The following is a 16,040-nucleotide window of genomic DNA, read 5'->3' on the forward strand; positions in this document are numbered from 1 at the left end:
CCACTTTTCTTCCTTCTCTCAAGCGCTGAGCACAAATGAATGTGATACTTCCATTTTCAGAAGAGGCAGTGCTCTGTTTCTCAGTTTTTCTCCTCCTGTGTGTAAATTCAGATTACAGCTTATTGTCATACAACTGTGACGTTTTAGTGCACTTATCCTTTTATGTAAATGAAGAAGAAGAAGAATATCTCAAAACATATGTACAAATGAAAGACATTGACATTTATTGACAGATAACAATATTCAAATTAATTTAAAAATATACAGGACGAATAACAAAATCAAAATATCTTTTAAGTCCAATTTCAAGACCAAAAAAAAACAAAAAAACAAAACAAAAACAGAACAGACTCCATTTTTTAACAGAAGATTCATAGATCAGTTATTCACAGTAGTGAAGTTTTTGAGACTGCTATAAAGGACAGCATTTTTGACACTGGGTTTCAATGCTCCATTTCATTTTGTAACAGCCTTCACTGTACATAAAATATAATAAAATATCATAAAACTGTAGAAAGTGTATTTCTTGATGTGACACATGATATTCTTTGGTTTGAAATATGATTGTTTTCAGACATAAAAAACCCCCTCAAGACTGTTAAGAACCATCTTTCCACTTCTGATGACTCACATGTGTTACTTGTGTCAGTAATTGTCTGTTTAAATGACCTTCATGAGTAGCAGCAAAAGACCGCAAGTTGTACTGGTATCTGGCAAATCATAGTATTGATGGTAGGTTGCCTCAGACTGGAGTCTGAAGCCGATCATCTTCACAATATTCATGTTAAGTGTTACAGGAATAAAATAACATATTGAACACACTAAATTATTTCCCATGTAAAAGTCATCTGTTGTGTTTGATAGACTGGAAACGTTAGGTGTAGGTGCATCTGATCTAGCAGGGCCCCTCTCCCAGATCCACCTCCACCTCCTCCTCCCCCAGATGGAGTGGTGGGCGGCGGTGGAGGTCCGCCTCGATTCGTGGGAGGTGGGGGCAGCAGGCCTCCGCACACCGGGGCTGGCTGTGGGGGGCCCCCACGCTGTGGCTGGCCCGGGACAGGGGGCAGGGGGCCAGAGCGGCCTCGAGGAGGTGGAGGGGCGGGGGCAGAGGAGGAGAAGCCAGGCACCTGAGGGAGAGGGCCCTGCCTGCCAGGTGGAGGGGGTGGAGGTCCAGCTACAGAGCAAAGGAATGAGAAAAGACAAGATGCTGGATTACAACCCAGCAGAGCTTTAGACCCTCACAGTAATCAGTAGAGTAATGATGTTGGAGAGGAAGCACAAAATGATGCAGTCTCACCTCCTTGGTTCACCTCCTTCTTGACCGCCTCCATGCCTCCGGACTGCTCGATGATGTTGTAGATGAGCTGGGAGGTTTCTTCGTCCCTCATCTCGGCTTCACCGACCCCAGCGCAGGAGAGCAGCTTCAGCAGATCGGGGTCGAGGTTGTTGGGGTCCCAGCCGACATGAGTAACATGCCTGACAGGAGGGAAACAGGAGAGAGTGCAATACAATTAAGTCTGATAGATACAGCTACAATTTGAGCAAATAGATCGGATAATAGAGAGAGAGGATATGGAGTAAAATAACAAAGATTCTCTTCTAGATAATACCAAACTTCAATGCCTGACATCTCACTTTACTCACTTAAACACACTGGGTGCCCCCATGTCTGCTTTGGAGAGCTTGGTGCTCTTTTTCTTGCTCTTCTTCTCTTTCTTGGATTTGCTGGTCACATTTGCGGGAGCCACTGGTGAAAGCACAGAGCGGTAGCGTGAAGGCTGGATATCTGGGTTCTGGATGTTCACCATGGCCATGGAGGGAGAAGCGGTGATAGCAGGTCCTGGTTTTGCAGTAGAGACACCTTAGATACAGTTTGGCACTCGTTTTATCTAATGCATCATGGGTGGTAATAATAATTCCAACAGAAAGACATGCAGAGGAGGAGGATGAGGAGGGACGCACCTTTGCCATGTGGCAGTGGAGGTAGGTTTTCTCTTTCTGTAAAAGTGACAGCCAACATGAAAAGAGGAAGGAAGGACTACTTTCACTATTAGCTACATTTAAAGATTTTTTTTTTTGGGCATTTTATACTTTATTGGACAGATATAGTGAGAGAGAGACAGGAAGGTATGGGAGAGAGAGCGAGGGGAGGACATGCAGCAAAGGACCGCAGGCCGGATTCGCTGCGGGAGGGACTGAGCCTTATGGTACGCGCTCTACTCGGTCAGCCACCAGGGCGCCCCACTATTAACTACATTTTGTCTATACTACTATATTTGCATCTTACCATTAGACAGCAGGGGGCGCTGTTTCTTATCTGTGAATAACATCAGAGGATATGAGAGTGTGAAAAAACAGTTTGCAGCACTTCATCACACTAATGTATGGCATTTCTGCAACTGACTTTTCCTTAAAGTTAACACATTTATTTCTTGTCTAAAGCAGAGCAAGCTGTAATAGATACAGTACCATTTAGAGCTGCATTTTTTAAAGATTGTCCTGAGAATTTATTTATTTTTTGGTATGTTTTATAAAGCACATAGGCTACTGATTGTTAGACTGCTTGCTAATGATGTATCTGAATATATAAAGAGTTTTGGCCTGAAAGCTTTCAAATTTTGGTTTAAATCATCCTCATTTAAGTGGATTTCAACTGATTTGACTAAGAATGATGAAACATATTGCAGTTGCCCCTTTGAATCACATTGATGTAGTATAACCAGTGATTAGATATTTGTGTGGCAATTATTGAAGAAGCAAACCATTTCACTTGCACAGAGTTTTTGGACTACTCTTAAGTCAAAGAACCATCTGAATATCTTACGTATATACTGTATAAATATCGTATAGTCAGGTGTTATGCTTTAAGATATGGCTATGAACCATAATCTAAAAACTCAATTACATGAATTGTAATTCTAAAAACAAACAACTACATGGAGACGTTGAACTCGCTGACCTTGACGGTTATTTCTTTGGTTAATCTTTTCCTCCACAGCGTGTTGGAAAGCCTCAGCTTCCTGTACAGTAGCAAAGTTCAGCCCCACTTGACAGTCCTGCATTGTGTTAGAAATGAACAAGATATCACACACTCATTAAAAACCCCACAATATTCTGAAGTTCTCTATATTCAACACAGGAAGTTGCATGTTTAATTTCAAGAAATTGCAAAAAAAAAGAAAAAGTGTGTGTGTTCTTGCTTACATCAGCAGCAAAAGTGTGAAAGTATGGCTGAGTACAGCAGTAAACCTGTGGAAATAAAAACATGATAAATATTTCAGCCTTGCAACAGCAGTCAGATCTGCCCCTCCATCCCATGCATGTTGGGTCAGGGATGTTATGGCGCATCTCAAATTAGAGAAACTAAAGCACATTACGCGTGGTTCGGCTCAGAAATTTTTTAGAGTGTGGAGTCCGTTTCTGGATTACTTTGACCGAAAATACCTCTCTCCTCTTAATACTGCCGAGTAGAGATTCAGGGATTTAAGTGTCAGCGGTTTGATTTTGACTGGGATTTGACATGCCCTCTGTACTACAGATATAATAAATGTGCATTGTGGATATACAGTATTTAAGATTTGGCTGATGTAGATACAGCAAAGCTTTTTTGACAGTGGTTTGCCAGAAAACATGAGTATCCTCAACAGCTAACACATCCCCTGCAAACTTTATTGTAATTATTGTAATCTTGTGGATGCTATAGTACTTAAGATCTGGCTGATGTAGCTGCAGCAAAGCTTTTTGACAATGGTTTCCGGAAACATGAATGTCCTCAACAGTTAACACATTCCCTGCGACTGTATTGTAATTATTGTAATGTTTGTGGATGTTATTTTGAGGTTCTTAGTTGTTGTGTCTCCTTATTTATTTATTTAATTATTATTTTGTGCTTCATGCCTTGGTTTTCCTTATGTCCTATGTATCTGTGTATTATGTTTTTTGTAATTGAAAAATTCAATAAACAAATTTGAATAATAATAACAGCAGTCAGATCTGAGTCGTCTTCTGTCATTGTGTATTAATTCTTTAATGTGGTGGTTAGAACAACCAGTCTGAAGAGGGCCTAAAGCTCTCATGGTCAGTCTCATGTGTTCAGGCCCTTGACATAACGGCACCGCTGTGTGTGGTTACCTTCATGTCAAATATGCGTATAAAGTAGGAGCGCTGAGGATTGTCCTTGATGAAGCAAACCACTCCAGTGTGCTGCAGGCTCCAGCTGGACGGACTGTGAGGCAGAGCCATGTACAGCTGTGCTACTGCAGCGGCCATGGACTAAACACACACACACACACACACACACACACACACAACACACATTAGATACAATGGAGCACTGATACGGCACTTCAGCATTTCACTGCAGTTCACTAGTTATTTTGCAGCTTTGTGGTGGCAACTCACTTCCTCAAGTGCTTTCATTTATATAGATAACAGCTTGCAGTGGAGTGTTGCTCTAAACGGCCACTTTGGCTGTTTTACTTTTTAAAACGTGTGGGTCATCACCATCTATTGTTGTTCTTTTAACACTATTATGTGTTAATAAGACTATATAAGTGTTAATAATAGCATCATAAACACGTTTATTGTTAGATTATAAGACATTTATAAGCACTTATAAGAAACTTGTTAATTTATAGACTGCTTAAGAACACTAATAAAAGCCTTATGAGTTTCTTATAATTGTTTATAATAGCATTACAAACACATTTATTGAGTTTAACTAACTTACCTATTATGTCATTGTTAAGCCTTTACTGAGCTTTTTATGTTGCTTTAAGATAAGTACATACTTTATTATCCATTTATTAGCAGTTAACTACTCTTTTTGCAGCTACCGGATCTAAAGCGAGAACAGTGCCTTATTAAGGTTAATAAATCCTTTATTATGCACTTATTAACAGTTAACTATGCTTTTCGCAGCTCCCCCACCTGCAATGAGCACTACATGTGGTCAAAGTTGATAAAAAAAATTACATATAAATACAATGTTTTAGAGGTGAAGCACAAAAACACACTTTAAGACAGCTCATGACAGACAGCTAACAGGTCTAACATGCCGTCAACCCAGTTAGGAATATTATGATGGTGTTTTCAAGACGGATAATCCTTTCTCTGCTGCTTCCACATGTTCTCCCTGTGCTCTACCTAGTTTTCGCAGTCAGCCTAAGTCCCACCTCTCTTAAATTCCGATTGGAAGATAGCAATTTAACCACCAATGGATATCAAATATCTACCCGGTTGGCAATCAGTGGGTTAGGCCGTACTACACATGTGTAAAACCAATTTAATTTCAATCCAATTTAGAATTATGTATAACTATATAACTTAACAAACTTTTTATAGAAACTAACTAAAATTCACCCTGGGCTACACCCTCTCCCTTCTAATTGTCTAGATGTCCTCATCTGACTCCGGCCTCTCTCTCTCCTTTGAGACTACCTTCTAACTTTACAGTTACAGCAAAAGGTTGAAGACTGGGGGTATATTAATACATAATATACATATTTCAAAGGGGGACATTGAGTTCAGGTTAATTGTAGTTAATGTGGCTGCCATTTACGTGAAAATGATGGAAAGTAAAAAAAAAAATGTTTTTAAAGAGCTGTCTTAAAGTGTGTTTTTGTGCTTCACCTCTAAAACATTGTATTTATATGTAATTTTTTGTTCACATTTTATCAACCTTGACCACATGTACTGCTCATTCCAGATGGGGGAGCTGCGAAAAGCATAGTTAACTGTTAATAAGTGCATAGTTAACTGCTAATAAATGCATACTAAAGTATGTACTAATCTTAATAAAGCAACATAAAAAGCTTAGTAAAGGCTTAACAATGACATAATAGGTAAGTTAGTTAAACTCAATAAATGTGTTTGTAATGCAATTATAAACAATTATAAGAAACTCATAAGGCTTTTATTAGTGTTCTTAAGCAGTCTATAAATTGTTAACAAGTTTCTTATATGTGCTTATAAATGTCTTATAATCTAACAATAAACGTGTTTATGATGCTATTATTAACACTTATATAGTCTTATTAACACATAATAGTGTTAATAAGCACCTTATAAGGACTTATAAGGGCCTTATTACCTATTAATTAACGCTTATTACAAGGACCTTAATATAAAGCGTTACCGAGTTTCTAATATATCCTACTAAAACACACAGAAAGCTAATAAAAGCCTGTGGCTTAACGGCTCTCACATTTGCTCATAAAAATTCTAGACATGGTGCTTCACCGCCAAAGGCAACAGAGACAAGGCTCGAGAGTTGACATGGTGAAGAACTACTAGGATAACCTGTACTACCTGGATGCCTCCTGTCACTTTACAACATTCACTTTACAACATAGCCTCGCATCAGAAAGCACACAACAGCCAGGACAGACACAGTGTATAACTCCTACAGCGGGCCAGGTCAGGACTTACAGTACACCTTCTGCCCAGCAGCTCCTCCACCTTCTCATTCTCCTGCAGGGTCAGCAGAGAGCTGTGGCTGTTCTCCGTTTTAGTTTTGGATCCACGGCTCATGGTCCTCTGATGAAAAAACAAAATCTCCCAGTTGGTCTTAAAGGATTGCGTACGGCATTTAAGTGCCCGTCCTCTCCTCTCCTCTCAACACCGACAGAATACTGAGCTCAAGAGTGTCAAGGGAGTTTCTCTTCTCTCTTCTGTGATGTGTGATGTGCACATAACAACTCAGAGCAGGAAAGGGACAACCGCACTTCTCTACCCCCACTTTTCTTCCTTCTCTCAAGCGCTGAGCACAAATGAATGTGATACTTCCATTTTCCCTGTTTTTCTCCTCCTGTGTGTAAATTCAGATTACGGCTTATTGTCATACAACTGTGAGGTTTTAGTGCACTTATCCTTTTATGTAGATGAAGAAGAAAAAGAATATCTCAAAACATATGTACAAATGAAAGACATTGAAATTTATTGACAATAACAATATTCAAATTAATTTAAAAATATACAGGACGAATAACAAAATCAAAATATCTTTTAAGTCCAATTTCAAGACCAAAAAAAAACAAAAACAGAACAGACTCCATTTTTTAACAGAAGATCCATAGATCAGTTATTCACAATAGTGAAGTTTTTGGGACTGCTATAAAGGACAGCATTTTTGACACTGGGTTTCAATGCTCCATTTCATTTTGTAACAGCCTTCACTGTACATAAAATATAATAAAATATCATAAAACTGTAGAAAGTTATTTCTTGATGTGACACATGATATTCTTTGGTTTGAAATATGATTGTTTTCAGACATACAAAACCCCCTCAAGACTGTTAAGAACCATCTTTCCACTTCTGATGACTCACATGTGTTACTTGTGTCAGTAATTGTCTGTTTAAATGACCTTCATGAGTAGCAGCAAAAGACCGCAAGTTGTACTGGTATCTGGCAAATCATAGTATTGATGGTAGGTTGCCTCAGACTGGAGTCTGAAGCCGATCATCTTCACAATATTCATGTTAAGTGTTACAGGAATAAAATAACACATTGAACACACTAAATTCTTTCCCATGTAAAAGTCATCCGTTGTGTTTGATAGACTGGAAACGTTAGTGTGGTGCCATTGTCACAGATACAAACCCTCTCTGACTATACTTAGCTGAATCAGTGAGGTCAGAGTAATCACAGTTAGCAATATTTGGACAACACTGCACAAATGGACTTGATTGTACTAATATGTAGTAAAACAGTCAATGATGAATGAACAGAGCAAAATGTTTATGATAAAAAGCAAATTCCCAGGAAGGGGAAAAAATGCAATATAACACAATATCAAATTTCTTTTCCATAAAAACAGAAATTGCAGGGAAGTGGATAAGAAGGACTTTGGCAGTGACTGAGCTATTCCACGAAACTGTACACATACCCTGTACCATCTTTACTCTAAAAATGGGATTTCCATTTGAGTCATGCTGTTCCCTCTTATCCTTTATGCTGCCACTATGTTTTTCATGCTGCCTCTCCAACATCTTTACAAATGCCACCAAACAACATCCTTAATGCGAGCCACAATATAGATTTTCTCAGTCAGAACACATTGCTATTCTCGTGCATCTGTGTTCTCTCCTCCATATAGGACCTATTGTCTGCCCCAGCAAATGTCACAACTCTTTCTTTTCTTGTAGGCGAAGGTTCATCACGTATCCCTCCTCTTGTGCGGCCAAATGCTCTTGTGTACATTTGGTTGAGTATTCGGCAGATCGGGGGTAATTTAATGACGGGGAGAGCTTTGGTTGGCATTCTGTGTTCGTAGGTCCTCTGTTCAGTCGCAGCGGCTAGTGGCCGCCTCCACTTCGTGCCTCTCCAGTCACCCAGTCAATGATAATAAAGGACAAGCTCATAATCATAAAGATAAATCCCACTGCGGCAAAGCATGCGGCCTACAGGAGGGGAAAGAGGGAAAGAGGAGTGAGAACAAAATCTATATCAACAACAAAGGTTTTCAGGCATCAAATACTGCAAGTAAAGACTGTATCATAGTATTGCAATAAACAGAATGGGCGTTTCCTGGTGTATGATGGTAATCTCCTTTGGTACATCTAAGATGGCTGCCATAGAAGTTTGATAATGCTGTCATAGATATAACCATTGTTTTACTCTGACTAGAAATATAACCTGCGAGAGGTGAAGGAATCGAGCGCTACCTGAATCTTGGGTCTGGACAGCAAAGGCTCCTGTTCCTCAGGAACGATCCGGATGTAGAAGATTCCAGGAAGGATGAAGATGAGGCTGGGGGCAGATGTGGCTCCTGAAGACGGAAGAGGAGAACAGAGAAGTGAAATGAGTGAGATTGTACACAGTAGTTCACAATACACAATATGCAGTGAAGCCAGGACCAGCTGGCCATTCTGCCTCTGTGAACATACCAATGAGGCCAAAGATGTCTCGGATAGAGGGCACGAAGATAACAAGCAGGTTGACGATGATGAGGAGACAAATTGCAATGCAGATGTGTCTAGCCCAGTGGAAGGGCTTCTCAGGGAACAAGATCTGGAGCACGGCCCTGCGGATCTGAGGGAGGAAGGAAAGAGTAAAGGAAGAAAGGGGGGGAGGATGGGCGGAAGAGAGGAGACAGGTTTTAGCCAGACAAAATGACATCATCATAACAAAGGTAGGCTCATGTGTCTCATACAGTGGTAATGTATCTCATTTCAAGCATCATTTGGATAATTACCACATAACTGTCACAAGACAAATACAACCCAGGCCAGGGACACTCTTGCGCCTTGCTATCTGGGCGTAATCATTAAGTGCAATGATGTTTCTAGCTAAAAGGACAGACAATGACAGATGTACATCTCACCGGGAAGAGAACCACAGGCACAGTCAGAGTGACAGCCACCAGCACAGCCAGACGCACACACAGAATCAGGCTGTCCAAGGGGTCCACTCGACTGTAGGTGTGCAGCAGCTCCGACTCAACAGCAACTGCCCGCAGAGAAACAGAGAGCCCTAGTCATATCTCACGTGGCCCAGTCCCTCATTCACAACAAGTGATGTGAAGTGAGAACAAGTGGGTCATTCATTTCAAGCGCTGCGATTCACAACATCAGCACAAGGTGACATTTGACTGTCGGGAGTAAGCGGCTCTTACCGTAAAATGTGAGGTAACCAAAAAGAGCAGTTAGCAGGTACATGACGAACATGGCCAGGATGGAGATGTTGGCAACAGTCTGCATGCGTTTCTTGGTAGCGCTGGGGTAAAAGTAAACAGAAAAAAAATTACATTAGTCCAAATAAAACTTTAAGCATTGCTATCTGTGTGCGGATGAAGGAACCGCAGTTTGGATATGCTGTTTCTTTGATAGGGGATTATAATGTCCTGACTTACTCTCGCAGTTCAGTGTAGATGGGAAGCACCTCAGGGTGGCAAACAAAAGCGAAGGCCAGGATTGGGATGGTGTACGCTGTCTGAAAACCAAACAAACCCAAGCTCAGTGAGTAACACACCAAACACTGATTGAAGAAGACTGCCCAGTATTTCATGTCCAGCAGGCGACACAATTTACAGCTTGTGTTGATATATATATCAACATAACGCTTTAGTGCGGAACACGATGAACTTGCTGCACTAACCAGGACATGGAGACATAGTTCACAATACAGGAAACTGGAAGGAGGCAATGTGAACATGTCATTTCGTCTAACCTGTGAGTTCATGGTGACTAGCTTGGCTTCACAGGAGTCATCTGTCCCATTGTGGATAGTGAAGTCTGCAGCAATTTGTGTCAAATTATGATTGTCCTCATCCAGTGGACAGGGGATGTTGAATTTCTTGTAGATCACCTAGAGAGACAAACCCTCTCGTTAATGGAAGATCAAATTTATTAGAGGAATTGGTTGTTGTTGGTTATAGGGTCTGTAGACTCTTAGCTCAATGACAAAGACTCACCGAAATCAGGAAAAAGACCATGCAGGAGAGGGAGAAGCCACTTGTGTAGCCCAGGTAGCCTGGATTGCACCAAAAACAAGAAATAGCAGAATGACTTATGATGCTCGCAGACAGAAGACAGATCCTGGATGAGGTGGTAGTTTCATTTCAGTAAAGGACATGGAGGTAAACAAAATAAGACAGTGGAGACATGATGGACATGGGAGAGTATGAAGAGTAAAAAAAGAAAGTGTGACAATGGTGTGAAAAACATACCAAGCTGTTTCATGAGTGCTAGAGGAAGGATGATGGCAGCGCTAACAATCATGATCAAGTAGTTTCCATTCAAGAACCACTCTCTAAGAGACAGCCAGACAAAGAGATGAAAAAGATAAATAAATAAATCAGTATACCACCACACATTGTAACTACTGCACTATACATGAATTAATGCCGGAAATGTCACTATCACACTCACCCTGTGTTTTCATGTTTTCCAAGGAAAGCTTGAATGACCAATGGGAGCTCGGACTTCACAATGAAGAGGTAGCTGGACATTGCTGAGAGAAAGTGAAAACAATTAGATCTTACTAATACACACACACTTTCACTGAGAGATTCACCTTGGGATATCAGGTACATAACATCAAAAGGAAGAAATGGCATAACATTGCTCAGTACCTCCAATGTTGTGTACCGTTATGATACAGGCAGCCAACATTTTGCCTGGGTGTCCAAAGGCCCGATTCCCAAGCTGCTCATAGGCCCGGATGCCTGAAAACACACAAACATTATGTATGCATAAGACTAGTAATAAACACAGAAATTACTTCTTTTGCAGCCACAAGTGCCAAGTTACATGTGCTCAATTTATTACTAACTTACCAACAACTCCAGCACTCCTCAGCAGGAGATGGATCGAATATGCCGACAGAATGGCAATGAACACCAACAGGATTCTGAAGCACACAAGAAAGGAGATCTGTTAGGACACACAAGTCCTCTTAAGACTACATAAAGGCTTATCAATGGCCTAGTCAATCTTAACATTACATTATTCGTATAAGGGTGGAAGCTGTGCTGCACTCTCTCAATTAAAAAAAGTATATAAAAATAAGTAAATAAAATATTTAGCTATTCTTTAGCCAGTTATATTCTGTTAATACACAATTCTTGCAGTAATGAGAAAGTATCTACTGGAGACATGCTGTCCCATACTTATACAGTGCCCCTCTGTGGACAAATGAAAAAACGGCTAATCCATGAAGTGTGTAAGAAATGTCCTGTATTTCTTGGGGACACTTTTTGTTTGTGTTTTTACACCCACACAAGTGAGATTAGTAAATGACACCATTCATTGGTTTACCAGCCTGCCAGCCCCCCTCCCCCCGCTACATAGCACAGGACTGATCCATGCAGGCGTGCCTTGGATCTGATCATGACTACGGGCTATTTTTAACCACTCAAATCTGATTTAGGGAAGCCGGCGTGTATGAGCTCTACTATACACTCTGATAGATCAGGCTAGATACTCAAGACAGCAGTTGTTATGCATGCCGCTCACACAGGTAGACGGACAGAAACACAGACATACACACACAGACACAGTCACAGTCAGACGACACATACCCAAACACACAAAACAAACACTCCTGCTCTATTCTTGTAAGTAAACTTAAGATTTGCTGGGAGGGTAGACTGGTGAGTAAAGAGTGCGGCAGGCTGGATATTCTGCTAACATGGTGCATCCTCATGCTGAATATAAAGCACAAGGGGCCCGAATCAACATCATATTGTTTTGTCACAACAAGGTATTTTGAACCTGGACATATAAATGCACATGTACACTCACACTGCGCTATGAGCAAATACATGCACATGCACATGCATGCACACACACATACACAAACACACACATACTCACAGGGACAGAGTTCAGCCAAATGTGGGATTGTGTGTTTGGCCTGCATACTCACATAAAAAGGATAATTCCGGTGTTGGACATTGCAAAAGCCAATCCCAGAATTCCACTGCCCATTATGGCGTTGCTGAGGTTAAAGATGGACATTCCAAACGAAGTCTTCCCCTCAAACTGCAGTAAGAGGACAGCAGAGGATATTGCACAGATGAATCCTTTCATAAATTCAAAGTTACCCACATCATATCAAAGGATACAAGGAAAGGAGTTAATGAACCAGAAAATAGGCCTGGAAAAATCACATTAGCTATCTACCAAGAAGGATTAAGATAATTCACACCAAAGACTTTTCAATCAGACTGCGGCTGATTAGTTTAAGCATATAGCACATTTCAATATTATATTTCAGTATGACTGAATTAATTTCAACAGTGTTTTTAAGTATGGCCGAGCCAAAGCACTCACATCTGTAAAGTGAGCTTCTTTCTTGCCACCACTTTTATGTGGGAGAAACTCATCGCGCTCAGCCATAGATTCCAGCGCATCAAACCTATAACAAAAAATAAACATTAAGAGAGAATGAAGACAATAAACAAACAAAATAGGCAGACATGACGACTGCTGTAAAACTATAACATACATTTAAATATGGCTTCAAAAATTTGAACTCGTTGAGCTGCACTTGATTTATGTTTCCAGGCACTTAGCAGCCTTAATGTTGTATACCTCACTTGTGAGATGGGATAAACCAAGCTTTTTTCCTGAATTTAAATGTATTCCACTACTATTTTGCCCTAATCTGGTCATGATTCTATGTTTTTTGTTGCAATCTACGTCACTAGTGTTCAACATATGAGGCTTACCCATCATCCCTGCTATGTCCATTCATCTTCTGAAGCTCCATTCTGGTTGTTAGGTCTGTGAGGTGGGAGACTTTGAAGGTCTACTTTGCTTGACTGACAGAACCTTCTTGAAACCTTCACCTAGCAGGAAGTGGAGAAAACAAGTGTTTAATCTGTGCTTTCCTTAATGTGAGGAGCGGTCTGGTGAAAACAGTCATTTGTTTATGGTCAATCAGCATATATCAACCTGGACATTTGTTCATGGACTCAAACCAAAATCTACTAAGAGTTTGCCCATAATACGTGCATGGAGGGTTGATGTCACCTGGGACTGTTTTGTTTCCCCCCACACGTTACACTCCAATGGGACTGTTGCACTGATCTTGCCAACTTTCCATTATTAACAGAAAGAATGCTAGCTCTTTACTTTCTTTGCTGGTGACTATTGCTGCTCACGTTGACCTCTCACGCTGTTCCATGGACAAAACCAATAGTATGCTGGCTTTAGTATGCATCAACATTTTAAAGGTTTAGCTGGAATCTCAGAACCAGTGTTGCCAGAAGCTGCAGGAAAATATGTCTATATTGGCTCGATACTCTAATGAGATGGATTTTCGACCTAGAATGACACAGACTGTTTGAATCCCCCTCTCCATTGCAAACTCACTACACTACCTGTAATTGAACAGAAGGAAGGCACTACTCTGACAAGAACCACTGAAGTGGACTTATATAAAACAAACTGAAAATGATATGTGCATACAACGGAACAGACCTATTTATAAAGTCTTGAGAGACACACACACTGCGATCAGTTTTCCTGCTTGGCAAGGTTAACAAGAATGTGATTTCTCACATTTTCTTTGAGCGATATAATTATCCTTTCACACTGTATCATTTGATAGTACCTACCCTAACATTAGAGATGAGGATAACAAAACTTCTAGGTAACCAAGATGGTCCACAGAATATAAATCCACTGGCACAATAAAGGGAAACTCTAGTTTGGGATGTAAGTCAATTTAAAGCTTATGTGACATGAAACGCTTTAAATAACAAATGTTGTCAGAGGACTTATGTTGATCTAATCTGCTCTAGGCAACACAAAGCTGGCATGGAGAGACACTGAGAATGAGCGTAGGTCTGCTACTGCCACTGGGTCATGGGATCCTTGCCTCCTCTCTGGGTCAGGCTGCCCTCAGGGTTTTCACATCTGACCCCTAAGGACACACTCACACTACATTGTGTCATTCCTTCGGAGTTTCACACGAAACAGGAATTTTTATATTCCTACGCTAATCCTTGAACAAGCCTATTGAAGTACGATGATGCATATTACTTGGTTGCTGAAAGCACTGGCCTGTGGAGATAAACAATAGGTTCCAGTGTAAAAGGTACTAATTAGTCTAAACACTGGCTTGACTGGCCCATGCATCCTGGCCTCCGGTCAACTTGGTTAGAGTAACTTTCTTTAGCTAGATATCCAACCAAATTCCCATGGCCCACAGCCAACACACACAGCCAAAGAGGCATAGAGTACATGTCAGGAATATTTTGCATTTTAACTTCCACAGAGAGACAGTTTCATGCGATTAATCACTACGGTCTCATTTTAAAAGACTTATTTTCCAATTGGGTCCTGCTTTGCATTTTTATGGGAGAATGGAAAAACTAGACAAACCTGGTTTACTAGAAACTAGATCGATGTTACTGATCTCAGCATACACTGTTAGAGATCAAAACCACTTTTAAAAAGTATTCTTGTATCTATATCTACATGTACAAACATTTTTCCCCGCAAGCTCCCCTCACCACCTTTATAAAATGTTTAAGGCCTGAGCTGCCAAAAATTTTTTTTTTTTTACAACACTAAGCGTTCTCTCGCCTGTTTTCAATAAAACACACATAACACACAAGTTATGTTAAACCAAATAGAAATTACTGTGGCCTTAGTATCCAGCAGTATACCACATGGCTCTTGTCTGATGCAAGAGCAGCTCACTATTGACAGTTAGCCCTTCCCTTCCTCAACACCTAAAGGACTCTCACTGCAGGATATTCAGCAACTTACCCTGGTCAAGAATAAGGATAGTTTTCACCGTGGGAATTGTTGTATATTGACAGAATAAATCCTCAAGGATGTTCACTCAATTTTTCGGCTCTTCCAGTGTTTATATATAGCCTTCTGCTGAGGAGTTTCTTGTCTCTCCAAAGCTCCTTGGTAGTGAAGGGAGGAGAGAGTGAGAGAGAGCTTAGTGTCTGGGTGGGAGTGAGAGCGGGAAATGGGAACACCCATACTTAACCCTTTGTTAAACCAGTTACAGGTAGTGTGCATTTACACAATCGCAGTTGCAAAGAGACTGGTGGGATCCGCTTAACTGGTATCTACACTCAAAAGGTGTCAAATCTCAGAGGCACAAGAAAAGAAAGAAACTGCTTGTAGTTTATAGAGTGATTGTAGTTTAAGCCTACATTTAATCCCAGGAACACATCGGATCAGGTGTGCTTCTAATGCTAATAGGGAGAATACCATGACCGTTACCATGTCATTACAAACTCATGCAAGTAGAGGGGAGGGGCGAACTGAGTGTCATCTGAGGTGGGCTTTGTTACAGCATGGGCGGATACTCATTGACAGTTTACATCCTGCTGGAAGTCACAGTGATGTTAATTAGCTTAGGAGATAAGTGCTTTTTTAAGGTTGCCTGCATGTGATTCTGCTTAAGACTGTAAACATCGTGTGTATCATGTGTTTGAACACAGAGAAACAGTTAGGCCCACACTGACATGCAAGAGGAGCAATGAACAAGTCATGCAAACTACAAGTTACTGTATTATGTCACTACAGCGAGATCCTAGAGCTCTGCCTGCACAGTTCCAGTGTCT

At 40.7% G+C, this 16,040-nt stretch overlaps 2 protein-coding genes across 3 annotated transcripts; both read right to left on the reverse strand.

Moving 5' to 3' along the window:
* Positions 1-201: 201 nt before the first annotated feature.
* LOC139660762 (actin nucleation-promoting factor WAS-like) lies at positions 202-4,269 on the reverse strand. The gene is made up of 8 exons (XM_071538985.1): positions 4,132-4,269; positions 3,205-3,249; positions 2,960-3,056; positions 2,288-2,317; positions 1,963-1,998; positions 1,645-1,840; positions 1,298-1,476; positions 202-1,174 (listed from the first exon to the last, which is right to left on the reverse strand). The coding sequence occupies exons 1-8, from the start codon at positions 4,267-4,269 to the stop codon at positions 822-824; spliced, it is 1,074 nt and encodes a 357-aa protein (XP_071395086.1). The 3' UTR covers positions 202-821.
* A 2,662-nt stretch (positions 4,270-6,931) lies between these two features.
* On the reverse strand, positions 6,932-15,367 carry LOC139660778 (sodium-coupled neutral amino acid transporter 3-like). Of its 2 annotated transcripts, XM_071539007.1 has the most exons (16): positions 15,226-15,367; positions 13,176-13,295; positions 12,778-12,862; positions 12,371-12,486; positions 11,280-11,353; positions 11,076-11,168; positions 10,873-10,954; positions 10,671-10,753; positions 10,416-10,474; positions 10,172-10,309; positions 9,855-9,934; positions 9,618-9,718; positions 9,327-9,451; positions 8,890-9,034; positions 8,668-8,771; positions 6,933-8,403 (listed from the first exon to the last, which is right to left on the reverse strand). In XM_071539007.1, the coding sequence occupies exons 2-16, from the start codon at positions 13,214-13,216 to the stop codon at positions 8,299-8,301; spliced, it is 1,431 nt and encodes a 476-aa protein (XP_071395108.1). In that variant the 5' UTR covers positions 13,217-13,295; positions 15,226-15,367; the 3' UTR covers positions 6,933-8,298. The 2 variants fall into 2 exon arrangements, with proteins under 2 accessions (XP_071395109.1, XP_071395108.1); XM_071539008.1 differs by lacking the exon at positions 15,226-15,367 and having other exon boundaries at positions 6,932-8,403; positions 13,176-13,225.
* Between the last annotated feature and the right edge of the window lie 673 nt (positions 15,368-16,040).

This window comes from Centroberyx affinis, unplaced genomic scaffold, assembly GCF_046629955.1.
Source record: "Centroberyx affinis isolate AG114_WGS23_722 - 3 ecotype Tasmania unplaced genomic scaffold, CSIRO-AGI_Caff_v1 ptg003381l_1, whole genome shotgun sequence".
Taxonomy (NCBI): Eukaryota; Metazoa; Chordata; class Actinopteri; order Beryciformes; family Berycidae; genus Centroberyx; species Centroberyx affinis.

Excerpts from the sequence above, each read along its gene's own strand:
- LOC139660762 (XM_071538985.1), bottom strand. The coding sequence starts at position 4,269 with ATGGCCGCTGCAGTAGCACAGCTGTACATGGCTCTGCCTCACAGTCCG. Across the intron at positions 1,999-2,287 it reads GCGCCCCCTGCTGTCTAATG|AAAGAGAAAACCTACCTCCA; the intron begins GTAAGATGCAAA and ends TCACTTTTACAG. Across the intron at positions 1,175-1,297 it reads GAAGGAGGTGAACCAAGGAG|CTGGACCTCCACCCCCTCCA; the intron begins GTGAGACTGCAT and ends TTTGCTCTGTAG.
- LOC139660778 (XM_071539008.1), bottom strand. The coding sequence starts at position 13,216 with ATGGAGCTTCAGAAGATGAATGGACATAGCAGGGATGATGG. Across the intron at positions 9,935-10,171 it reads TAGTCACCATGAACTCACAG|ACAGCGTACACCATCCCAAT; the intron begins GTTAGACGAAAT and ends TTTGGTTTTCAG. Across the intron at positions 9,452-9,617 it reads TGGTTACCTCACATTTTACG|TTGCTGTTGAGTCGGAGCTG; the intron begins GTAAGAGCCGCT and ends CTCTGCGGGCAG.